General features: G+C 40.4%; 1 protein-coding gene across 1 annotated transcript in view; it reads right to left on the bottom strand.

Annotated features, from left to right (window-relative positions):
• The window catches only part of LOC138593450 (A disintegrin and metalloproteinase with thrombospondin motifs 14), a 55702-nt gene that overhangs the window by 5066 nt on the left and 24332 nt on the right, over positions 1-26304 (bottom strand). The window contains exons 5-19 of the mRNA XM_069664462.1: positions 24508-24591; positions 18749-18905; positions 14680-14785; positions 8657-8800; positions 8354-8486; positions 8071-8184; positions 7762-7910; positions 7175-7347; positions 6851-6984; positions 6270-6393; positions 5951-6031; positions 2666-2829; positions 2426-2591; positions 607-739; positions 174-381 (exon numbers count right to left, since the gene is read on the bottom strand). Coding sequence (XP_069520563.1) covers positions 174-381; positions 607-739; positions 2426-2591; positions 2666-2829; positions 5951-6031; positions 6270-6393; positions 6851-6984; positions 7175-7347; positions 7762-7910; positions 8071-8184; positions 8354-8486; positions 8657-8800; positions 14680-14785; positions 18749-18905; positions 24508-24591 — 2070 coding nt within the window. The remainder of the gene's footprint in view (positions 1-173; positions 382-606; positions 740-2425; positions 2592-2665; positions 2830-5950; positions 6032-6269; positions 6394-6850; positions 6985-7174; positions 7348-7761; positions 7911-8070; positions 8185-8353; positions 8487-8656; positions 8801-14679; positions 14786-18748; positions 18906-24507; positions 24592-26304) is intronic.

A 26304-nucleotide genomic window follows, 5' to 3' on the forward strand; every position in this document is an offset into this window, starting at 1 on the left:
AGCGTAACTGCTAGCTAAAGTAAGCTAGTACCTTTAGCTGCGCTGTTACCTAGCTGTTCTTCTATCGGTCTTTGTAAGAATTTATTTGTGGGGTTCAACCTGCTTTAATTTAGTGATGCTCAAACCATGACTCAGTAAACACTAAAAGGCTAGGTTTGGTGCAGCTAGCTCACCTGAGACCAGGCCCCCGTCCTCCACTGTGGGGGGCATGTGGTGCTGTTGCAGGCTCTCCTCATCTCGGGGCGATCAGCGGTGCAGTGTTTGCTGTGGACGGGCCTGTTGGTGCCGTTATGGAGCATCTGCATGCACTGCACCACCCTGGTCTGGTAGCCAAGCTTCCCGCAAGTCTTACTGCAGGGACTCCACTCCTCCACCACCCACCTGTCAGCACAGCAGGCTCTTTGAAAAGGTTTCCTGTGACATGGCTATTACCTTTTTTCTTCTCCAACAGACAACAATAAAGCTTAGCATATATTTACCCTGAATTAGCATAAATCATGTCAGAGTGGATGAAAGGATGTGAAGCCATTATTCCATCATTACTTTAATCCTGCACTAGGTATAGAAAAAAAGGAAATGGACCATGTACAGCTGAATGTCACTTACGTGGGCTGGCTGCACTCTTGGATGTTGCAGCGTTTGCGGATGGGTTTGGGCTTTTTGCTGGTTTCACAGAAGTTACGATGCACCAGGCGGCTGTCGCTCTTCCTCCTGCAGCCATATTTTGTGTACTGAATGCCTGAAGGATGGAAAAGTGGACATAATCAATATTACAGCAAGGTCATGAAGACATATTGGAAACCAATTTTGTATTGTTTTCCATATTGATGAATGGCCTACAAGAGAAAATAAGGTTAGCAAGACCCTTAATTATTGTGTTGATCTGTTCTTAAAGCTCCTGTGAGGAACTTTCGGTTTGTGTTGATTTTGGCGCCCCCTGTGGACAAAGCCGTACCTCTCTCTCTTTGCTGATTTTGACCTGAACGTGCTTAAGTGGGGTTTTAAACAAAAACTCTCATCCTGCTTTCTTTAACCGTCATATGTACCACTCACTTTAAATACTTGCCCTGGAAAATGTAAACAAAGGCAGCGTGCATGTAATCGCTTCGTCTGACACCTGCCAGAAGTTTCAGGCAGAATTAATTTCAGTCTGTTTCATAAACAGTAAAAACACCTTTCACAGGAGCTTTAATTGTGTGTCTCTGTGTATTGTCTCTTTTAGTTGGATAGTTTTTAGTTGTGAAGTTGTTCCTCATCTATAATTATTCTTTGACTCCCTCAATGCCATCCTCATTAGAGTTTCAATCAAGGCTACGATTGAATATTCCAATTATTGATTCATCTCTTTATTCTTTTATTATGTATTCATTAATTTAATGTCAGAAATAGTAAAAAAAAAAAAAAAATGCTCAAAACAAGTTCCAAAGATCCGGTGGATTTTAATCAGGGCTTTAGGGGTTTATTTTTCAACCTTCAGAAATCAAAAGCAATTTTAATTACTGCTCAAAACAAAACAAAACAAAAAAATTCACACTTTAAAAACTTAATAACAGCAAATTAGTCATCCAAGTCATCCAGGGACTTTTTCACTGTAGACCAACAATAACGTGGTGGGCTACTGTTGCCTTGATCTCTGTTTACAGATTCTGCAAAGAAATGTAGAATCTGTAGGCAGGGACGTGGATTTTACGGCTGGCAAGCCTTCTGGTTTCTGTTTGTAGTACACTTGTAGTAATATTGACCAATCACGTATCAGCAGGTTTTCGAGTATGCAGGAAAAACAGTCCGTGAGGAGAGCAAAAGCAGGCAGAACATAATGTGGCGTAATGACATCCCACCTCCCATCAGCATCATCTGTTGATGATTTAGCTTCTTATTAATCTCTATAAACAGACATCTGCATGCTAACAGCTAACAATCTGTTCTACATCTAAAATTCAACATCACGAAAGCATTCAGATTTCCCGACTTCCTCGAATGCATCACAAAGGATGGATCTAAAATTCTACTTGAGATAAATTCCCTTGATGCGGTGTCATGAAAGCCGCTCATCGTTTAGGTTTTCCGACTTTCTCGAATGCATCACGATCGATCCGACCTCCATTTAACAAACGAGCATTTTAAAAGCAGCTTTCTTCTCCTCTCCAGGACAGACCTGACAAAGCTTCATTTTGACTTTTTACTAATCTGCATCATGATGTTGAAATTTCGTCAAAGGTAAGACTGGTTAATTAAAGTAAAACGGGTTCTTTTTCGGGGTTCATACCGCTCATACCTGGAAGTTGTTTATCGCTAATAGCTGGCTAAACCGGACACGCCGACATGTTCACCAGTGTCCGGGTTCCGAGATTGCTGTTGCCTGAACACACCAAGCTGTGGTTTGCAGTTTAAATTGCTAATTTTCTTTTATAAAACACCCACTGACCTCCTCCACAGGGTTTGGAGCACTGAGACCAGCTCTTCAGGGCCCACTCGTAGGTGTCCAGTTCAGCCAGAAGAACATTGTTGTTGGTGATGAGCGGCAGCAGGTCCTCGTGGATGATGTATTTATACGTCAAGCTGATCTTTGCATCCTCCTCCTGGGGAATGACCTGCGACGAGGAGAGGAAAATGTTAAGACTTTAAGGATATAAACTTTAAAAAGTGCTGTTTCAGTCCCACTCACCAGCACGACAATGCCTTCATGCAGAGGGCCGCTTGTCTTCAGCGTCTCCTTCTCGCCGTCGATGGAGTACTCCCACTGTAGACCGTTCTCTATGAAGCTCTTTGATTCGGCTTCTTCACTTTTAGCATTCAGGATGAAGTTTCCAGTTACTTGATTCTTCACAGCTGTCGGTAATGAGAAGAGAAAAAGGATTTTATGCATGTGTGGTAGAGGAAAAAAAAGTGTGCACTTTGTGTAGTTTTTAGCTTCATTCAGTAAAAATCTCAAAAAACTTGATTCCAGGAACAATCCGGCCTCGCCAAACAACTCTGAGACTTTCCTTTCAGCAGGGAGCGTGCGAGTGTGAATTCTGAGATGTTTGGCGCAGTGGCGAGCAAACAGTAATTTCTCAAAGTTGTGTGTCATCTCTTCTTCCCATGAGCTAATAGAAGCCAGAGAGGAGAGGAGGAGAGGAGAGGGTTTGGCTGCTGTAATCCTGACTCGCAGTAGAGAGCTTTCAAGAGCTGAATGATCCGATTCTGTCAATCAATCTAACACGTAGAGATATTTTAGAGCTCTGTTCTCATTTCTTTTGACCAGCTGCCTTGTACTGCAGTCTGCCTTTGCAGATAAAGCCTTCATTAATGCATTGTGTTCCACCTTGTCAGCCCCATTCAGCTCAAATTAAAAGCAATTACTGCTGCAGTGTAGATTAACATGAGAAAAAAACTCCTAACCACTGTAACATCTTCACTGTTTACTAACCCTGTTGCGGGTGCGTTTGTGACGTCAGACGGTGACGCAGCAGAAAAGAGACCAACAGGAGTATACTTCACTGGCAATGGGAACAGAGACAATCGGCATCAATAAGCAGATTTCTGAAGTCTGAGTGATGAGAAATGCCACAGGGGGTATCCTCCTGCCTACACATACTTTATACTAATATGGATAACTCTTTTATCCCTGCATGCTGTTTGATCTGCTGAAGGAACTCTCCAATGAAAACCTTTTTTTCTTTCGTTTCTTACATGAATGTTGGAAAGCCTTTAACAGTTCGACTCGTCTCGTCCAGAGTGGATTCCCAGCTATTTTTAAAGCACGTTTTTTAAACAAGTGTACCAAAAATGTGTTGGTCAGAAGTTAAAGACAAACTCACTTGTTGATTTGGGGTTTGAACTTTTACGTGCCCTACAGAATTGCATCCGCTAAACAGCTTATTTAATGAGAAAAAGAGGGATACTGGGTGCCCACGGTGGCGAGGTGTTAAACTCCAGTTGAATGCCAGGCGCTCTTAAAGGCTAAAAAGTTAACTGTCGAGGGAGGGAAGCCCCTGGGCTTTCTTCCAAGCACCAAGCCAAGGATTTAGTTTAAAATGCCTTTTGAATCAGGGCTTGTTAAAAACATCAATATCAAAGAAAGAAACGGCAACCAGTTCCAATCCTCAAAGTGTCTTCCTCAGGCCGTGGCTAGGAAGAGTTGTGAAACAGAAGGTAGTTTATAAGCTCCGAGTCTGACCTGGAAAAGCGTCATTCATAAGATGCTGGTGGAGTCAGTGCTGCACGTTTAGTTTTTACAGCAATGATTTCTAGTTGTTCTGTTTTTCTGAAACTTTTTCGGGCCAGATTCTTTAGGTTTGGGTACAAAGTTGTAATCAACATGGCAGCATTTGCATATGATGCAAGCAGATGTTCCGATCCTAAACTTCTCTCACTCTTAGTCTGTTACCATGGCAATAACAGTTAAGTCCAACAAACGCTCTAAAATGCAAAAACTTGCATGTTTAAACCTGATGCTCCAAATTTCAGTCACAAAAATCATTTAGACATCAGAAAAAATACCAAACTTTAAGGTTTATTAGGAGGGCCCTAAAGAATTAAAAACTAGAATTGTCACAGGGTCGGCTGTGGCTCAGAAGGTATAGCGGATCGTCCATGAAAAGGACTGTAAAAGGTTTGATCACGGCTCTTTTAATCATGTATGTCAGAGTATTGGGCCAGCTACTGTACCCCAACGTCTGTGAGTGAATGAACAAGTTACTTTTGCTTGACAGGTTAGAAATCTCTGCATTTATAATACAAACATGTTTGTGTGAGACATTTAGTCTAAAGCACTTATGAGTCAGCTGATGACTAGAAAGGTGCTTTATAAGTGCAGGCCACTTATCCTTTAGTAAAAGTACATCTGCAAACACTGAGTCGGTATAGCAGCGCTGTTTTATGACTGACATATAGAACAAAATGTAAAGAGGCAGTCAAAGGGACGTTACAGTCACGGGCGTGGGTGAGAAAATATAATCTCTGTGGAGTTAGACATAAAAATCTTTTGTTCTTGCTGTTAAGAACGAATCTGTTGGGTGGTTCTTGGATCAAGTGTTCTGGTGTATTTTGTTCATATCATGTTTAACACTAGAACCGCCAATGGGTAATATTTATTTGTATGTAACTTTTTTTCCAGGAAATATTCAAGTCCCCGAGTCTTAGACTTTTCCTAAAAGTGTGTTCGGTAGCGCCCCCTATTGTTAAAAAATGTCAACATGAAGCCAGATCTTAAAAATGGCCATTTATACCTATTTTTACCCAGATATAGAACGCCGTCATTTTTGCGCTATTCGTTTCGCGCTTCTAGATTGATACATTGTATGTTGCTATGGCAACGCCTTTTTTTTCTACTACTGTGTGTCATCAAGTTGCTCATCAAGTCAAAAACTCCTGTTCAGCACGGATAAGAGGAAGAGATGCGTGTAAATCAGGCATTAGATTTACTCAGTGCCTTGAGTGAAGGTGAGTCTGACGGTGGGGAGGTCTCTGGACTATATGTGCTGTTTTTTGGGTTCGTTTTCTGCGAGGTACCTTGTTCAGAAAGTGCTTTGCAAATAAAGTTTATTTGTTTTCATGTCGGCATTTTGTAAGCTGCGTAAAGACATCACATCTAGCATTTCATTACACAACTTTGTGTTGTAAAATGATAAATAAATTAACCCTCTACCTTGAAAAATCAATACATTCTAACAGCGGGTACATTTTACCCAATGGCGGGTTTAGCTATACTGTGACACCTGGCGGTTCTAGTGTTAAATCCTGTAATCAAAACCTGCACAAAAGAAGCCAGAGCTGTTTATATGTTGAAGTATGTTTTGTGTGAACCGTGCCTTTAATTCTCATCTTTATCGAGCAAAGAAGGGGGGCCCTTTGCTCGAGCCTGTAGTCAATGACATTGTACAGCTAGTCTTACAAGGTAAACTAGAGTTTAGAGCTTCACTTTAGCTTCAGGTGTTTCCACTGTCGTAAACGGATGTCACTCACTCACCAATTATATGAGGGGAGGTCTCGTTCTCTTCGATAACAATGTGGCGGGCTCCTATGGGGATGTCGAACATTTTCAGCATCCCTAACAAGACAAAGAGAAACAGCACGATCACACTGGGAGCCTCAAATACAGGGCAGTTAGTGTGGGCCGTAACAGCTGCCAATTACTTCTAAATAGAAACATTTAGACAAAAAGCTTGGCCTTTGGTTGCTCAGTCAGTTCAAGACACCAGTTGTGCTCGAATCATAAAGATTTAGAAGTTAATGAGCTTTAATGAGGCCAGTTGTCAGCCAGATCCGTCCCCACAGCTGATAAATACCGTTCTTTTTTGGCGTCTTGGTGAGTGTCAGCTTCACAGTGCGACAGTGGGAGTTGTCCCCCTCGCACACTCCACATTTGTCCTCTTGTTTGTAAGAGCCGACCTCCTTGTCGCAGCCCACATGCTGCGAGGAAGAAAAGGCAAACACAGTCAATCAATCAGGCCGACGCTGCGTCTGACTTTTATACGCGCGGAAATTATTCCGCAGGGGAAATGATGCCATGGGAAAAGTCAGCAAACCAGCATCTGGTTTGGAGTCTGGTTTGTGATGATGCATATTGGAAACCAGACATAACAAGGATGTAGCCAAAACACGGAGCGGCTCGCCCCGCAACAATAAAAGTCTCAAGTTTATCTTCAAGGTGAAAATTAAGACAAAATAAAAGCTGTGTGTGTGTTTGTGTTACAGCAGATATGACAGCTTAGTGACGTTTCATAAAACTTTGTTACTATCTCAAAGGGCACTATTTCCATCATTAACATACACTACTTTAAGGGTCAAGGCATAAAGACATTAATTATAATTAAAAATGAGTATTTTTCCTTTTATTTAAGTGCATGTAGTTTCATTGGTGACATACCAAACACTCTCCTCGAGCGCACACGCTGAAGGGGTCTGAGTAGCTGCAGCGCGTCCCATCATGCATCACCTGGTTCATGAACACCACCTCCCCTGTTTCCTTCGACTTACAGCTCAGCTCACACTTACGGGCCTCTGAAACACACAAAAACACCCGCACGCACACACCTCAGTTCATACCATTATTTCCAAAGAATCTGACAAAGACATCAGCGGGACGCAGAGGACTTTTAAACCTGAATCCGTCCTGCAAATATCATCTCTCATCTTGTCTGGCATGAAGCATTTAAGCTAACCTCTGAAAAGCTTTGCTCTTTATACTAACCATCTGGGTGCTCATACGGTAGCCAGGTGTGCTTGATGTTTTTGTGGTATTTGTTGCTCCTCTGGACGCACTGCTGAGAACGGAAGTCCTCGTACGGGCCAGCACACTCCTCCGTGTTGCACATCTGGTAGTCGAAAGTGGAGCCGGGGCAGTCTCGCCCACCGTAGGCAGGGCTGAGCCACGAGAAAAACAACATGATGACTTTTAAGACGTTTGACATCATGATTTTTTTCCGAAACATCGAAAGTTTTTCTTTCAGGAAATATATCAGGAGGACTTGAAGGAAAGTTATTTTTAAAAAGATCGTTTTAGGCTGCCACAAGTGTATAAAGTGTCTAAGATTAGATTAATGCTTCAAAACATCCCGTCAGAGTTGACTTTAAGACTGGAAAAAGTTAATTAAAGATTTTATCATAGCTCTCCTTCTTGAACACGTTCAAGTTTTAGTTTATTGAATCAAAGACAGAACTGGATCAAAGCCTGTCCAGCTTTGCGTTCACACTTTAACAGTATGTCATCATCTGCTGGATGAACACAGATCGTGTAAACTCTGGACACTGAAATTCCCTCACGGCAGCTGCACTCACGGAGGGTTGTTGCACTGTCTGTTGCGCGAGCGAACTCCGCCTCCACACGTCCTGGAGCAGGAGCCAAACTTTGACCAGGAGCCCCAGCTCCCGTCGTGGCCCTGAGGCTGCTGGCTGGTTCTCCAGATGCAGTGGCCCTTAAAGCACCACTAAAAATACGACAGAGAGAGCCGGGGAAGAGACGGAAAGGTCACAAAGTCGAGCGTAATGACAGTGACATTTGAAACCAACCAGAGTTTTTGATTTTCTCTTCAGAGAGCTATAATTGTTGCACACATACAAAAAAGCCCATTCAGAGGCATTTCTCACCTTTCCTGGTGCACACTCTGTTCCATCTACTGGAGGACCTTTTTTGGTTTTACAGAAGTACTGGTTGTCGGGGTGGCTGCACCAAAGTTGCTTACAGGGGTCGTAGGTTCGAAACTAAATGAGGAAAAAAGAAATTAAAAGCTCCAGTTATACATTTCCATCTTATAATAATTAGTGAACGTCTTGTCTCACCCTGAACATGATCCCTTACATAAGAGGGGATATTTTTGCTGACTCCACAGGATAAATAAATCAATATTTCTGAGATTTGCGGAGGACTCACAGCTGTGCACATCTTATATCCAACACCAAAATCAAAGCGGCACTGCTCGTCCATTGAATAATTTATCCCAGGCAGCTCAGGAAGCTTGGGCCACTTGTGCTCAAAGGGATCATCCAGCAGGCAGTCATAGGAGCTGAGGAGAAAGATAAGAGTAATGGAATCACAAATGTGAGATGTCTGGATAACAGACAAGATAAGGACAAAAATTAATAACACACTGAGCTACATCTTACAAAAGCTGTCAAAAGCAATATTGTACGGAGCGAGAATGAGAAATTATGGAGTGGGAGAAGCAGAACCTACTGGATGTATCGATTGAGCTCCTGCTTGCTGCAACGTGACCAGTGATAGCGGTGGAAAGCTGCCTGGACGAGTGGGGCCATGATGCTGCCCATGCTGGTCTCATCTGCACAACGATTACCCTGACCGTCGTGCTCCATGCCGAGCCTTATGGGAAAGAAAAAGGACGATTGATCGGGAGTTGCAGGAAACGTGTGTAGGTTTTGAAGAGCAGAGCATAAGGAAACTACTTTTGCATCTCCCCAGTTGCTACATTGACATAAAAAAACATACGAGAGAGAGAAGAGAAGAAATACGAGCTGGTAAGAGTATTGATAAAATGTGTTATAGTATAAAAACGGTCTTTCATCATATGTCCTTATCTAAAACATACAATTATTTTTGTCTTTTATTTTGAAAGGTTCTTCTTCTGCTTGTGCTAAGAAAACAATAAACACTGATCCATTGAGAAGTTTGACAAGCTACATTTTACCAAATTTAAAACCAGCCTTTTAATAGCAGGTGTCGTAAAGATGTTAAAAATACTACACCAAAAAATAGTAAATAAAAAATACATTTAGACTCTATATGATGAGGATTTTCATACTAAAGAATACAATGATTTTACTGATGCCAATCCTCACATGAGTATCACTACTGGTGTCAACTGGATCATTCTCATCTTACATCCCACTCTTGGCACATGATTGTATCTTTAATTAAAACTGTCTCGTGTCGTAACATGCGTGTAGTGAAATCATTAACATAGAACAGCGAAAGTGTATTCCTAATGAAAAAAGAGTTGAGTGCTCTTCACTCTGAAGTAGGCTGTTGTGCAGCTACTTGTGGGACGTGACTCATCTTGAGCTATCATGTTTTGTTCCTGCTTTTAGAGTTTTACCATGAAAGAGTCATCCGAATAATAGCAGTAGTTTTTTTCTCTTTCTCTTTGAAGAAATGCTGAATGTTTGGCAAATCCTTTAATGGGCGTGTACCTCATTAATCACTGTAAATGTTGCTCACTTAATGATGGTACAGAAGTTCCTTTTATTATAAAACCAATCTGTATCGATTCCCATTTCGATATTGGTTTACTCTGTGTGTGATACATTTTTTGGTTTTACATGCCCGTCATAAAAAGCCACAGGTTCAAACCCCGATGGAAACCAAAGGAAAGTTTGACATTTTGGGAAATTCCTTTCAAGATTCTTTCCAAAGTTAGTCCCATTATGAAGCTACTGCTGGCAGCCGGCTTACTTAGCTTTGCATACAAACTTGATTAAACAGCTGGTCTGGCTCGGTTCAAAAGTAATAAATTACTTCCAAACGTCTCCGAAGCTTGTTTGTTGAGTGTTAATTCACTGTTTTATGGATGGTTATGAAACAGACTATTTCACGGTATGTAGCAGTTAACTTCCTGAAGTCCCTGCTGTTTGCCGGCAATTTGTCCCTACAAATGTTAAACCCTCTTTTAAACACAGTTTTGCACTCAGATTTTTGTATGGATGAAAGAAGCAAGATACACAAGGTGAATTATCAAGCTTTAGAGGTGCTGTAGGATGCATATTGTTAGCTGTGGACGAACCCAAGCTAGCTGTTAGTTAGCTAGCTGCTTGTGGTAACATATTTACAGCAGAAACACTGAAGTGGTTTCAATGTTCTATAACTCTCTGCAAATAAGGAAATAAGTGTTGTTTTTTCCACAAAAAAATGTAACTATTCTTTCTGTCACCACTTTGACTCTGTGAGACCAGTAAAGTAGCAAGCTATGAAGTAGTTGTCGAACAGTAAAGCTAAAAGGTAAGAGATATGACACTGAAAGAGAGCCCTAGCTGTATGATGCATATTGTTAGCTGTGGGCGAAACCAAGCTAGCTTTTGTGCTTAGCGAAGATAGCTAGCTGCTTGTGGTAGCTTCATATTTACTGTATAGAAACATTACAGTTGTTTCAATCTTATCTAACTCTCTGCAAAAGTGTTTTTTTCCAAAACAAATGTAACTTTTAAAGTCAACACTTTGACTGTGAGACCAGTAAAGTAGCAAGCTATGAAGTAGTTGTCGAACAGTAAAGCTAAAAGGTAAGAGATACGACACTTAAAGAGAGCCCTAGCTGTATGATGCATATTGTTAGCTGTGGGCGAAACCAAGCTAGCTCTTGTGCTTAGCAAAGATAGCTAGCTGCTTGTGGTAGCTTCATATTTACTGTATGGAAACATTCTAGCGGTTTCAATCTTATCTATGTAATGAAGTAGTTGTCGAACAGTAAAGCTAAAAGGTGGGAGATGTGACACTAAAAGAGAGTGTGTATCACGGATAATGTGATTATTTTAGGCTCTCTCCTAGTAATGGTAAACTAAGCAACAGAAGGTGCTGGTTGTTCTCAGAGATGGACGGAACACAAGAATATATATATGTTCAGAGTACACGTTAACAAACCCTAATTGAAGCTGAAGTTATCTCGATAATGTAAAAACACTGTCTAATGTGGCTTCCAGAAAACCCAGAAACATGCTTCAGATGTTCAAAGAGACTGATTAAAGCAAATCCTCGATGCTTAAAACCCACAGTTACATTAGCTAATGGAAGAGGATATGAGCAGGATGTCAGCTCCTTATGGTCCTTTCTTTGTACCAACAGTGAACTGAAATGTTATTATGTACGGGGGTCAGGAAGTTCAGTATCCTCCAGTAGTGTTACGCCTTATTCCAGTTGGATCTAACAACATGGGAAGTTTGATTTATAGAGCAACTTAAGCCTTTTACACAGATATTTAGAGAAAAATATCGAAATTATCCTTTCACTTGCAGAGATATTTAATGTGATAAATACTGTAAATTTCTTTCTCCTTTTTCTTTTAAGATAAGATAATCCTTTATTGATCCCCAGGGGGGAAATTTGGGACTTTTTAAAGAAACTTTTTTCTTGTCCTTTTTTTAAATTTGTACTAGTTTTATTGATTTCTGCAGCTTTTATTTAAATTACACATGAAAGAAAAGCTATGTATAAAAAAAGAGGCCCTTTATGGTGTTTTGTTGCGAAGCTTGGTTGATACAGGCTTGAGTAAGAGGACATCAGGCTTGAGTAAGAGAACATCAGGCTTGAGTAAGAGGACATCAGGCCACTATTTTATGGCCTTTTAGGTGCACATTACTATGGAAGCCAAGTACTCATGTAAAATGAAAGGTTGTCCGATAGGTAACCTCACTGACTGCATGAAATGCATGAAACTAGACTTTATATCTACATTGCATCGGCCCTGCTTGCTTCTGAATGCTATGACCTGCACAATAATGCCAGATTCTATGTTTATCTGGTCCTCATAGTCTGGCAAATATCCACAAATCAACTACTCTGTCTTATGAGAGAAAATATGGCTTTAATATGAGATCGAATGCAAAAGGGTAAGCAAGTATACAAGTGTTTGTCTCCACTGCTCCTTTAATTATCTGTCTCGGCACAGGAGGAACTTATTCACACCTACTGGGAGTTTGAAGAGCTTATTACGCCTCACCTGCAATGTTCTGTGAATACGCGAGCACCCACAGGCCACCTGCACAGACATGAGGAGACAGACGGTATCCAGCTGGTCCGGTCTCTTTTTAACCCAAGATTTCTGCTGTGACCAGTCAACAGTTCCAAGGCGGGCGCCCGCAATTACAGCAAGGTACATTTATGAAGCATGACGCACTCTTCAAAGTCTAATCTCCAGTTCTCAGAGCAATTCAGTAATACTGAGTAATTCTGCTGATGGAGTTAAATAGCCTCCAAGGGTGACAGAAGTACTTTAAAAAAGAAGAACTCTAATGTTGACTCCGGGATCAGTGTCTAAGTCATATTGATTAAGGTTTTAGGATGACAAAGCAACTAAGATAAAGTATTCTTCTTTCACAGTCACGTACTGAGCCTATTGAAAAAAGCTGTGAAATACGACAATATCCCAACAATTTTCAATCAGGAATCTTCTGTCTTGCATGTTGATAAGAGATTTCCATAACTTTAGCAAATGCCCTCGAGTAACTCCTCGAGTTATTCAAGAACTTATATAATGTCCATTATCTCTTGCTTATCATTTTTCAATGTTTAAAGTCTTTGAAAATATTCAGCAATGCGGCCTGGTCGAGCAGAAAATAAGGCACTCTGAAATCATTCGACCATAAACACCATCACAGTGTTGATGTTGTTGGGTATGGTAAAAACTGGCATAGCATGAAGTGTGCCCCCTCTTCTCTGTCAGCAGATGAAGCGGTTACTGACCTCCTCCTCTGATCTTTTGTGCGACATGACAGACAATCAACTCTGTAAGCACGGTTTTTCGTTCCACAGCGTGGGGGAGGGGGGAGCACTTCACAGACAAGACTTCAGAAGCCTTTCCAGCCCCATTATTAGGGAGAGAGGTGTGAAATGGACCAGTATAGATGGAAATGTGCTAACGATTGGGTCTAAAGATGTTCATATACGAAGATGACGCAGCCAGTTAACCTTATATTGAACTACAGAAGCTGAACAGAGGTGGAAAGTTACTATGTTCTTCACTCAGAAGAAAAAGTTTAACAATAAAGTTCTAGCTTTGTTGCAGAGAGTTGATGAGAACATCAAAACATCCTCAAGATGAAGCCATAGACAGCAGCCGTTTAGCTAAGCATAGCAGCTAGCAAAGCAGCTAACCTGCCTCTATCCAAAGTGACAAAGTTAGTCTAGTAGGAACACTAAAGAACAGTACACGCTAAAAGCATTAACAAGTTGTATATGATTTGATCAATCCACTCAAAAACAAACTGTAACAATTAGAATTTGTGGTTATACAGGAAGATGTGTCTCTTTAGCTTTAGAGATGCTAACGGAGGATTTTGTAACGAAAGGGGGCTAGCTTTTTAAAAAAACCTATTTTAAGCTAACTACCAGAAGTTTAACAAAAACAAACAAATATATTTCATAAAATGTATAAGATTACTTTACATATAGATTTGAGGATGGGTGATTTTTGTGATTAAACTCTGCTAACTAAACCACCAAGTACTTAGCTTAATAAAATAGCATCATAAAAATACAGGCTATAGGGCAGTCCATAATAGGAAGAAGAATGGGGTACTTTCTTTTTCTCAAATTATTTATTTTAAACACTATACATGCGTTTCTTCAAACCTTTTATTTCCCTTATTAAGTAATTCGATGCCTCAGTGTTTAAGTTTGTCTTAAACTTTCCTAAAAATATCTGTTGAAGAAATAAGTAGCCAAAACAAGTATATGATCACGCCTCGAAGACATCTTTTAGTACTTCATAGTTGTACCTTGATATAAACTTGGCTTCATGCTAATACTTAAAACATTGTGGTAATATTTTTAACCATTATTATCATCAAATGTTTCAATTTTAATATGATAGTGTTAAATCAATGTTGAATGTCTCCTGTGGTCACACTATAATCATGTGTTGTAATGTATACAATCCAATAGAACAAGCCTGCCATAATAACCTATGCTATCGCAATGTTATGCTTTGGTGGGAAATGTGTACTTGATATATGTATTGTTGGGGTTATAGTTAAAGTTTATTTTGCACTGGATTATATTATATTGAGATGAGGTGCTTATTTTTTCCCCTTTTGAACAACACACCTTACATGAGGGGGGCAGAATATGAGCAATAACTCTAAACATAATGCAATGAACCACAAACTATGACCTCAAGCTAAAACATGCAATTTAATTAACACTTTTATGATCATTTAATTAAGACTTCTATGATAGTGTCAGAAAACCTGAAGTGTCTCAGTGTAAACAAGGTCTGAGAGTAAATTCTAGTGCTGCTGCTTATGTACTTACACACTTTCATAGAAGCATTCATTTAAGCAGTTGTTTTCCCAACAACAGTCCTGAATAATCTCATCATGTCTGCCTGAGTAACTGCATCCACATGCTGTTGTTTCATAAAGACATTGCTGACTAAATTACAGACTACAGTTACCGTGCAAAACTATCGCCTTAATTGGATGCAGTAAGAGCCCGTGAGACTCCGCTGCTGCTTTCATCGTCGTGTCTTTACTCACACATGGCCGGTTTCGTGAGCGACCACAAAGGCCGAGGAGAAGCCGTCCTCGTGGTTCAGAGTGCAGCTCCTCAGTGGGTGGCACATCCCTGTCACTGGAGCGTAACCTGGGCAACACAAAAGACCACACAGCCCTAATAATCAAGAATCAGGATTAAGGTTGTGACATTCTCGCTGATGATCCGTGTGGAAAATTGTCTCTTCATGTGACTTTAATGAACTTTAAGTGCTTTACATATGATTTCAGACATTGTGACGATCTCAACCTTTTCTTAGTGCAAAACTGTCTGTCAGTGCGAATCTGGAGCACACTTTAAAGAGGCAGCTGACTGTGAAGATTGCTTTTTATGTCTGATAGATGTACGTACATCTTTTTATCTGATGCAGTAGGTGGCGTTTAACACCCTCAAATATGCAAGACAAACACTTAGGTGAAAGAAAAAGAGGGGAAATGCTTTTTCTGACTCACTAAATGAAATAGAAAATACTACAAGAGTTAGTTCTGACCGATAGTTCTGATTGGACAAGAGGCGTTCCAGGAGTGCTGATGTAGAGTATAACAGCACTGGGACTTTTAACTATGTGTATCACTCAATCAATCTCTGTCTAGATTAATCAATCACGCAATCAAGCAACTGTCAACATACTGATTTTAGTGGTTGCGCAATAAATGGAAATATACAGATAAATGTACACAACACAAAGTGTCTGGTTTGCTCTGGGGTGTAGATGCACACAAAGTAGCAAGAGAGCAGCAATGTGTTTATTTATCGCCTGGCAAGAGTCCAGTTCCACACAAAAACTAGTTGGTGAAGCCAATTGAATGATTAGATAAACACAAATAACTATCTGTTCATGGTTATCATTGTTTACTAATATATGCCACTTGGTGAAGTGTTCTATAAAAGCAATATCACACTGAGGGCCGTGCTGTTATACTGAATATCAGCACGCTGGGATTCTCTTTGGCACTTACGCCTATGACCAAATCACAGCCGTGCTGATATTCAGTACAACAGCACTCCCTCTTGTGTGATATTGCTTAAGAAACCTGATGTAACATATAACTATATTTAGTGAACATCAATGCAGTCTGTGATGGCACCAAGTCTGTACTCTGAGGTGGCTGCCATGTAGTGGTTATAAAGTAAATCTTTGAGACTCAAGTACTGACAACTTTATCAATATAAAGCACCTTGATTAATTAACAGCATAGCTGTAAAGAGTTTTAGCACTCCTGCATGACAGCTTGCATCTTGATCCTCTCCTCATTGTAGATAAAGACAGACCCAAAGTAAACAGCAAGCTAGAAAGCCTGTCATCATTTCCCAGCAGAAGTCTGCCAACCATCCCAACATTTTATACCTTAAAAGCAAAGCACAAACATTAAAAACATGACTCGATCAAGAGGTGTGCAGCGATTCAGCTTAGCGTGTTTGGTTTGGTTCAGAAGCACGCTCGGCCCCTTTTTTTTTTTTGGGCGGCTTTCAGATCATTTTCATGCTCTCTGACCATCAGAAGACCTTTTTGGCATGCAGGTAAAAAGCAGAGAATGCAGCAGACAGACAGCCGGTGATGAAGTCAGGTTATTTTGGTGATGATGAAAAAGAGAAACATCTGCAGTTATTTCAGTCATAGCAGAGTGTTTTTCCCTCCTGCAGTGTGATGATGAAAGTGCTCTATGAAGGCTACTTTGAGCTAAACTACGGGTGGTTCTACTCATAAATGACAAAATTAACACATTAAGTGCTGCAGGTGAAACAGCGAAACATGAAAGCAGTTGTGGAGCGTGACCCTTTATCTGAAAGGCAGATAAAAGGGATTCAGGAGAATGCAGATTGCATTCCCATGAAGAGGCCAGTGGGAGCTTTGCACATTGAAGCGAAAAAGGTGCAGCAGCAGCAGCTCGGGGCAAAGAAAAACTGTGTTTCTCTACTGCTGATGTCATGAGTGAGGAGAGAGGTGGTCTCTAACGTCTGGTTGATAAACTCAAACACTGAACATGAAGCGTGAGCCAGTGGCACAAACAGAAGCATTTGTGGATGATTTAATTACAATGTGTTTGTGAAAGTGGCAAATTCATGAGTCAATTCAACTGTTTTGCAATGATACGAGGGACTAGACAGGGCTGACCTTTGCCCCCTACCCTTTGTATATGATAGAACCTCTGTCGATTGTACTGAGGTCTTTCTCCCTTTATAAGGCATTGACTTATAGTGATTAAGAAATAAACTATCCCTTTATGCATATGATACATTATTAAATGTATCAGACCTGATCCAAAATATTCCTTTAATATAGGGATGCACGATCTTGAGGCTGATTTCGATACCGATATATTAGGCGCTTGTTTTTTCCACCTAATTGCAGAGAACATCAAGTCTCCCCTGTAGTGGAATTGATATCATGCCTACTCTTATTGTAGTGGCCAGAAACTGCCATACTGCAGACATCTCGCACCCTTCTTCATGCTTGACAGAAGAGGCGCTGTACAAAAGGTCACGTGTCTGATCACCCACGTTTCTAAGCGCAACAGGGAGACATGCCCGGACTTGTTCACTGCACCAACTACGCAGTGATCGCTGATGGACTCTTTTTGTCGTGTGTGCATCCATGAATATGTTAGTTAGTTTTGCACTGATGTTTAGCTCACACTCCGTTAGTGTCGGCTTTGGCCGCGAGTGTATTTTCAGCGTGTTTGATGTTGTTAAGTCGGTAAAATGACGAGAAAGTGAGCTAACTGTTAGCTAGTTAGGAGTTGTGAAAGTTGTTTAACTTCTATTCATTGGCTCGAGTTTCTGTGACTTTAAAATCTTTATTTGTGTATTGTTGATAACTTTGTGCAGGCAGTGAGCGTGCACACTCGTGCCGAGTTAATGTCGTAGCATTACGTCAAGCTTTTTTAGGGCGTCATCGAGCATTTAGGCAGAATTCAAGTGTTGTTTTATCGGCAGAAAACATCAGCAGAAAAACGACATATCTGCCGATGTCGATGTGTCATTTTCAAGCCATACTCTGCAGATACCGTGCAGATTTTATCGTGCATCCCTACTTTTATAGAACTTATTGTGCAGAATTTTGGCTTATTCTCTGGATATAAAGTCAACCCACTTCAAAGTATTTCATATCCAATATCCCACAAGCTACAACTTGAGCAACCCTTTTCCCCTCAAAATAAGCCATCTTCACGTGTGATTTCGACAGTTGTTTCACCTCTATTTGCTTTGCAGCTCTCCACAAACAAGAACAGATTTTCTTCCTCTTATCCCACAGCCTTATATCTGTATTTGTGTGTAGAATCCACCATCTCACACTTAAAACTTTGACAAGGGAGTGTGATGTCTCCTCGTGACCCTCCACACACAGCTCCGGGTCCAACCCCGACACAGTGCAAGGTGCCATAGAAACCAGGCCTTGTTATGAACACAAAACAACGGCAGCTATGGCAACCTCCGGAGGTGTGACAAGCAAAGCAGGTAGCCCCGGGCCGTCCTCTAAACATGACACTTATGCTTTAAAAGTTAAAAATAAGCGCAGGTATTGAACTTGGGCACAGAGGACGTTTGTTCGTTCAGCACCGAGTGTCTCTGGCGTTTAGCTCTGCTCACTTCAAATTTTGGTTTGAAGGGCTGAAAAGAAGAAATACAGCGTGAGACAAACTCTGAACTCGCACAACATGTATGGTACAAAACTCCTCCTATGATAGCATACATGTGATATTAGGAGAATTATCCAAAAAAACAGCATTTGTTTTACAAAAATAACAAACTTACACACATTTCTGTTTTTTCTCTACATGCCAAAAAACTCCTTCAACAATATCAGTCTCAATTTGTTCATATCCAGGGTGGCATCAATGTCAAGGCAGTAAGGTTTTGGAAAGCTACTCGGCAATTATTTTTCTGTGAGGTCGCAGTTGGAAGAATTGGGTTTGTGACCTCAGCTGCAGCGTCCACTTTAAGTTTCCAATCGACCTTACCTGGTCAAGACTTGAAGCCAACCCCTTTTGTGAATGGAAGCAGAAATCAGCACTCACTCTGCACAGGCCTCGATCGAGAAAAATACAGTACCTTGCATACCTGCGGGACCAAAATCTTGCCTTGTGAGGAAGATGGCGTGGTCGTGATACTCGGCGTGGTCGGGGTCGCGGCGCTGCTGCGTGTTGGCCCATCGGCACACCTGCTCCAGGCTGCGGGATGGGTTGCCACGCTCGATCAGGCTAATAGACTGCAGAAAAACAAAGAACAGGAAGGAGCTTTTCTTTAACTTAAACTGTTAAATTCACCTTCTGAAGAGCACTGCTCTTGTCTAGAAATTTGCATTTACTACAATATAAAGTCGTGACACACGGACCCTTTTACACTAATTTCCCTTGGCGAGTCTGCACAGCTATAAAGAGAGATTCAATTCATTCTGTAATTCATACATATTATTCAAGTTCAAAGGATCATGCTGAGAATAAAAGCTGGGGTAAGAGGAGCCTGCGGGAGTACAAGTTTTTTATTTGTAGAAAATCTCATGAACACTTGCTTTTGCAATTATACATGAAATATTATTGTAGAGACTGAATGGTTTTGAACAAAACTCGTGTGCCTCCATAAGTTTTTAAAAACGTGTGGTAATTATGTTTTAAAAAGTATATTTTTCAGAATTTAAAAAGTCAGTTTATTTACAGGGGGAAAAAAGAAAAGAGACAAAACAGCAGAGAGAATCAATAAAGGTTAAAAGATGCAAAAACTGAAGATGGCACATGAAGTGAACATAACTGGAACACAATACGGGATACTGCAGTGTTTAAAGACAGTGAGTGGAAAAGAAAATGTTAGTGACTAAAACAGCTAGGTTAGCTCATTTTAATGTGAGTAAAAACAGCTAGGTTAGCTCAATTTAATGTGAGTGATAACAGCTAGGTTAGCTAGTTTTAATGAGAGTAACAACAGCTAGGTTAGCTAGTTTTAATGAGAGTAACAACAGCTAGGTTAGCTCAATTTAATGTGAGTGATAACAGCTAGGTTAGCTAGTTTTAATGAGAGTAACAACAGCTAGGTTAGCTAGTTTTAATGAGAGTAACAACAGCTAGGTTAGCTAGTTTTAATGAGAGTAACAACAGCTAGGTTAGCTAGTTTTAATGAGAGTAAAAACAGCTAGGTTAGCACATTTTAATGTGAGTAAAAACAGCTAGGTTAGCTAGTTTTAATGAGAGTAACAACAGCTAGGTTAGCTCATTTTAATGTAAATAATAACAACAAGGTAAGCTCATTTTAATGAGAGTAAAAACAGCTAGGTTAGCTCATTTTAATGTGAGTAAAAACAGCTAGGTTAGCTCAATTTAATGTGAGTGATAACAGCTAGGTTAGCTAGTTTTAATGAGAGTAAAAACAGCTAGGTTAGCTAGTTTTAATGAGAGTAACAACAGCTAGGTTAGCTAGTTTTAATGAGAGTAAAAACAGCTAGGTTAGCACATTTTAATGTGAGTAAAAACAGCTAGGTTAGTTAGTTTTAATGAGAGTAACAACAGCTAGGTTAGCTAGTTTTAATGAGAGTAACAACAGCTAGGTTAGCTCATTTTAATGTAAATAATAACAACAAGGTAAGCTCATTTTAATGAGAGTAAAAACAGCTAGGTTAGCTCATTTTAATGTGAGTAAAAACAGCTAGGTTAGCTCAATTTAATGTGAGTGATAACAGCTAGGTTAGCTAGTTTTAATGAGAGTAAAAACAGCTAGGTTAGCTAGTTTTAATGAGAGTAACAACAGCTAGGTTAGCTAGTTTTAATGAGAGTAAAAACAGCTAGGTTAGCTAGTTTTAATGAGAGTAAAAACAGCTAGGTTAGCACATTTTAATGTGAGTAAAAACAGCTAGGTTAGCTAGTTTTAATGAGAGTAACAACAGCTAGGTTAGCTAGTTTTAATGAGAGTAACAACAGCTAGGTTAGCTCATTTTAATGTAAATAATAACAACAAGGTTAACTCATTTTAATGAGAGTAAAAACAGCTAGGTTAACTCATTTTAATGAGAGTAAAAACAGCTAGGTTAGATAGTTTTAATGAGAGTAAAAACAGCTCGGTTAGCTCATTTTAATGAGAGTAAAAACAGCAAGGTTGGCTTATTAAAGAAGGGTACGGAGTTAACCGTTGCTATGGACACAGCTCGCAGTGCGACTGTAACTATTTTTAAACGGAAAACGGAAAGATAATCATTTTTTAAATTAATAAAATCATTTCCAAATAATTTATACATATTTTGTGTCAACTAGTTTGATTTCGTAAGTGAAAAGCTGTGTAATAAGTGTCCCCGACGCGAACTGCTCACCCTGTCTGGGTTCCTGACTGGATAACAACCTGCTCACTATACATTATCCTTTGCTAGTACGGTTTGATTACTCTTTCTCAGATGTATTTTACCTGGATATCACTTGATTTTGTCCAATCAATGGCTTTTAATTCATAGAGTCTTTAAACTCTTTGGAAGCTTGAATGCCAAAATTATATTGTGATGCTGCTCATAGGCATTATATTAAAATAATGTCACTATTTTAGCTTGACTCTCCCTCACTGGAAATATATTCATAAATATATACAAAAATACATTCCTGAAAGAGACAGGGAGCAGATTTTGTTTCCCCTTTGCTGCTCAAAGCGTCTCCACCAGAGCCACATTTGCATTGTGAACATAAAAACTTGCCGTGTGTGTGTCTGCAGCCTCTCTACTGAATCATGACCGCAGAGTGGAAGCTGTTGCTGGAAACTGTAAGGGCATGATGAATATCTAGTGGAAAAGGTAAGCATTCTCCTGTTTTGTCTTGCGTGTTAAGAAAAAAGCACACCACAAAACTGAGCCTGTGATGAGACAGTTTGGTGACTGACAACACCGCTCACACACAGAGCTCCTGAAGCCAGGGGGAAATAACAGCGAGTGGAGGAATTAGCAAAATATTTAGTCTTTCTTCTCCGCCCTGTGTGCTGGTGACACATTGAACATGTTTGAGCTCATCTAATTGGTGCTGTGTAAACAGCTGCTTTGGCAACTGGACAGGGAAAAACCAAATGCAAAAGGCCCGGTTTCCAGGCAACATCAGGCGGTTATGTAGATTGCCAGGCGCTTAGCGAGAGATGGACATGCACATCCACCGCTGTCTGTCATTATGCATGTTTACATGACATTTATAATCTTATAATTGTTTACGATATGTTTTGCAACCTGTTGGAAACCAATTTGTAAAAGGGGACTATGATAAGCAACACGTGCACAGAAAAACACACGCATCACACATATAGAACACGCAAGGTGTAGATGCTTTGTGCAGATTAATACATCCTCGGCTATTCCGTCTTTGACAGGCTCATACATCAGTTAATACGCTTTGTGCAAGTTATAATGCTTTAATTTATCACAGCAACGTAAATAAGTTGTCATCAGGTTCACTTTCATCTTAAACAACACTTAATTAATTGCACTAATGAGCTGAAACAAACAAGGGACACATCATTAATACATAGGAGGGGAAAGGGTTAATACATGTTGGATTTAATTAGTCTGTGGGTTCTTCACACCTTGCTCTCTACGTGCACAGGTATCAAGACATTAAAACATGTTATTTTAGAGCTCTTATGTAATCCAGTTATTACAGGAAGCAGCATCTCCTTCTACATACTTCTACATACAACATTATTAAAAGCACTGAGGGTCTGTGCTCTGTACTGTGTATGCATGATTTGTCTGTTGCATAAACACACTAGAACATCCCAAGAGTCCCAAGGCACAGTGTGCATTGTTGAACAACTTGTTCAGTGTTTTTTTAAGCATCGTCTTTGACTTTTCGTGACATTATTGCTGCTGTCATCCAAACAACGAATGCAGCACACGGCATGAGCAAATCACACGCTGCTAATGGATTGGAAACGTGAGCTCACCCAGAGTTATTGCGTGTTTAAGGGCTGAAAGCAAACATCAGCCTCTATAGGATGTAATGTGTCAGCGTGTTCCTCATTTCCTGTTTAATTTTGTCACTCACCTATTCCTTGCCTTAAGCTCTACTTCCTGCCTTTGTGTGTTCCTCCACCTGTGCGATTGTGTGCTTCTCCCTGATTGGCATCACCTGTGGCTGATTAGTTACACCTGTGCCTGATTACTTCCACCTTCCCTGTCTCAGCGCCAGTTTGTCTTCATTCCAAGCGTTTTTGCTTTCATCTGTTTTTATCTCCAATTTTCTTTCACTCTCCTGGACGTCTGACTTTTTATTTTCCTTCTGAATTGTTTGCCTGATCTCTTAGTGTCCTCCTCTGGCTTCCTAATTTACCATAAGTGTCATGTTTTTGCCTTTTTGTTACTTAATCTTTGCGCCCACTCCCCTGTCTTGCTGTGTTTTACAATACACGATAGATGTACAAATATTGAGCTGGTTTCAGTCGTCAAAACCAGTTTATTTAAACTTACACAGGACTGTGTGATAGTTTTAGTCCAAGCTTTAATCATTGTGAACATGGGGAGGCATGCATTTAAAACTTTCTCCCATTCAGCCGCTCTGCTTTTAAAGTGATGCTTTACCTGTCCTTCTCCTGCACGGGCTTACATTATAAAAGCTCTTAAGAAACCAATTACATGCATACAAGGCCAGACCCCGTCTTCTCCAGAGGTCTAGGTAAGGTTAAATTAATCCCCTATTCCTCTTAAACAAACCAGGTTTGTAACATACATTACATAAATTAGATTACTGCAGAAAGTGGGCTGTAATCCGGTTACTTAAATGCAACTAAACGACAGGAATTGATTGACACTTGGCACATGAGAAGAACAATACCACTCCTATGTCTGTACAGTATGTTGTTAGCCTAGCTTAGCATAAACACTGGACACGGGTGAATACAGCTAGCCTGGCTCTTTCCAACGGTCTCAGTCATTGTCATAACTTTTCCTTTAAAGAGGGGGTATTATGCTGTTTCACATTTTAAGACATATATATAATGTTACAATGTTGGATGTCCAGACTAAACGTGGGTGAAGTTTCAAATCTGTAGGTGAAAGTATGTTAGAGTAATCCCCAAGGCTTCTCAGCTCAGTCTGCAGGCTGCTGTCAACGCCAGGTTTCACACAGTTTTTTCTACACAGTTTCTGCACTTTGTGACGTCACGCAGGCTTCAGAGAGCTGGCCAATCAGAAGAAAGCGGGCTTGTAGGGGCGGGGTTTCTTAAAGGGACAGAGCTGGCTGAGTGGTTTCAGGCAGAGGCTGTTTGAGGGCCTGCACAGAGCACCAGTGTGAGAAACGTGAGTTTTTTTAACTGTAAATTACTCTAAGCTACTACACAGGTGTCACATAGTGAAATACATAGCTTGAAATTAGCATAATACCCCCCTTTAAAGTTAGAAATACCTCATGTTTAATGTGCGATATAAGTCTTTTCTTATCTTATAAGCGAGTTATTGATTTATTATGATACATTGTGCTCTCAACATTTGAACCTTTATTTGGCGAGATGCAGCGCTGTGGAAACCTATCAGATATTTAGCTCTAAAAGTTTAGCGTCTGTAAAAAGAAGCTTTTAAATTTGTTGAGTCAGTGACGGGGTCGAGCTCAGTTCTCTTTCATTTTCAGTCCAAACTAAACATAAATTATCCTCCATCTCTTCCTGTGAGCAGTAAAACCAGTAATATAATGTGCGTAGGTTTAAATCACCGGTGTTCTGATTCAACAGGGAAAAAAACAGAGATCCATTTAAATGAAAACATGTCTCATTTTAAACCCAGTCTTTAACAAGATGTCTCTGCTTTGAATGAGGTTTGAAAATATACATTTGCAGCACAGAAATTGACAATCAGTGACATCGCTCACCTGCCTGTACCCGACCATTATCATGCGCACAAGGACGATGTTGATGTTGGTCCCCAAAGATTCGTCGTGGTAGATTTCATCGACCTGAAAGGAGATGAACAGAGTCTCTCACTGATCTGCAAACAAACCTTTATGACACAAATTCAGGGGTCTTTGGGTTCAGTGGTAGTTTCTGAAGTTTCCAAGGACACAGCTCTGAGTAATAAACGGTTGTTAAATAGGAAGTAAGTGCTGAAAACGACTGATGATGCTTATTATGGCTGCCCTAGCTATATAAGTGTGTGGGCCCTACTGGAGAAGAAAAGTGGAGCTTTGTTCTCAGGTATACGCCGATTAACTGCACTCGGCGTACTTGTGTTTTCCGCCCCTGAAAACTTGGTGATGCTTTAAACCGAGGGTATTTACATGCGGGGGGGGGGCACTTTTACTTGTGTGTAAGAGAAGGTAAATAGTACTTGAAGTTGTTTGTGCTGCTGGGAAATAAAAGGTCCTCATTTCGCCTCATTCTCTAATTCAATCTGAAGCACAGTGTTTGAAACTGCTCTGATAACGAAAAGACAAACACTCCTTGTTTGTTGCTTTCACTCATTTTATTTCCCAGGGTCAAGATCCAGCAGTGGCTCGCTACACATCAGGTTTTTTTCATCTTATAACAAGCTTTGAAAAATGATGAAATACATTGTTAAGGCACTGGAAAGCATCCAATTAAAGGTGTGTTGTTATGCAACAGCAAAGAAGCCTGACCCTGAAATATATCCACTGGCTTTATAATAATGCAGCGGTATGTAGAGATTTAACCCAAAGCCGACCCATGCAAGTCTAATTTCACCATGTTTTATTTACATCAAATGTTTGCTACATGTCCGCACACCTCTGGGATTCTATAAAGTCAATTGAAATAAACAAATAAGGAAAATATGGGCTCCCTTTTCAGTAAATCATACAGTCATTTACTTCTGACATGTTGGTTGTGGGTTGTAATAAACACGGCAAACAAACCGGGTGTCTCTGGTTTGGTAAACATGGAGACATTCAGCTTCACAAAGCGACCTCACATTTCTGCACGTGACTTCTGAACTTGTTGCTGAGAGGAAACACATGTTCCACAACGGCCACTTTAGGGCACGTGGGTTGACACCGCTTGTGACCCACTCATAAATTCAACTTTAAATGTTGTGCTGCAACATCTGTGCAGAATTTATCTTTGTAACTTGTGCAAAATTATTCCCTTCATCTACTTTCGCTAGTCCTGCAATCTCCTAGTTTAAAGTACTATAAAAGGGTCAGTGCACAAATAATGCATTACCTTTTTTCACTTAGAGCTGCAAAGTAGAACGAGTGTTCTCCTAATAAATTTCACAGAGGCAATGTTGCATATTAAAAGATGAAGCACTTTCACGGCTTGAATGGACATGACATGAAAAGAAAAACAAGGTAATGGCTTGTTACTGGGGATGCAATCTCTATTTACAGATTCTACATGGAAATGTAGAATCACGTGGATTTTAGGGACGGCAAGTGTCCCGGCTTCCATTTGTGCTACGCTTAGAGTCCGAGTAATATTGACCAGAATCACGTATCAGCAGGCTGCGGCACATGTAAGAAAAACAGTCCGTGCTGAGAGCAAAAGCAGGCAGAACATCTGCATGCTAACAGCTAAGAGTCTGCTCGAGATCTAAAATTCAACTTGACGCTGTGTCACTAAAGCCGTTCAGCGTTAAGATTTCCCGACTTCCTCGAATGCATCACAAAGGATGGATCTGACCCGTTACAGTAAATCACAAGAAAAACAGTTTC

This window comes from Semicossyphus pulcher, unplaced genomic scaffold (genome assembly GCF_022749685.1).
Source record: "Semicossyphus pulcher isolate SPU_LCO1_2020_fin unplaced genomic scaffold, fSemPul1.0.p SCAF_16, whole genome shotgun sequence".
Taxonomy (NCBI): Eukaryota; Metazoa; Chordata; class Actinopteri; order Labriformes; family Labridae; genus Semicossyphus; species Semicossyphus pulcher.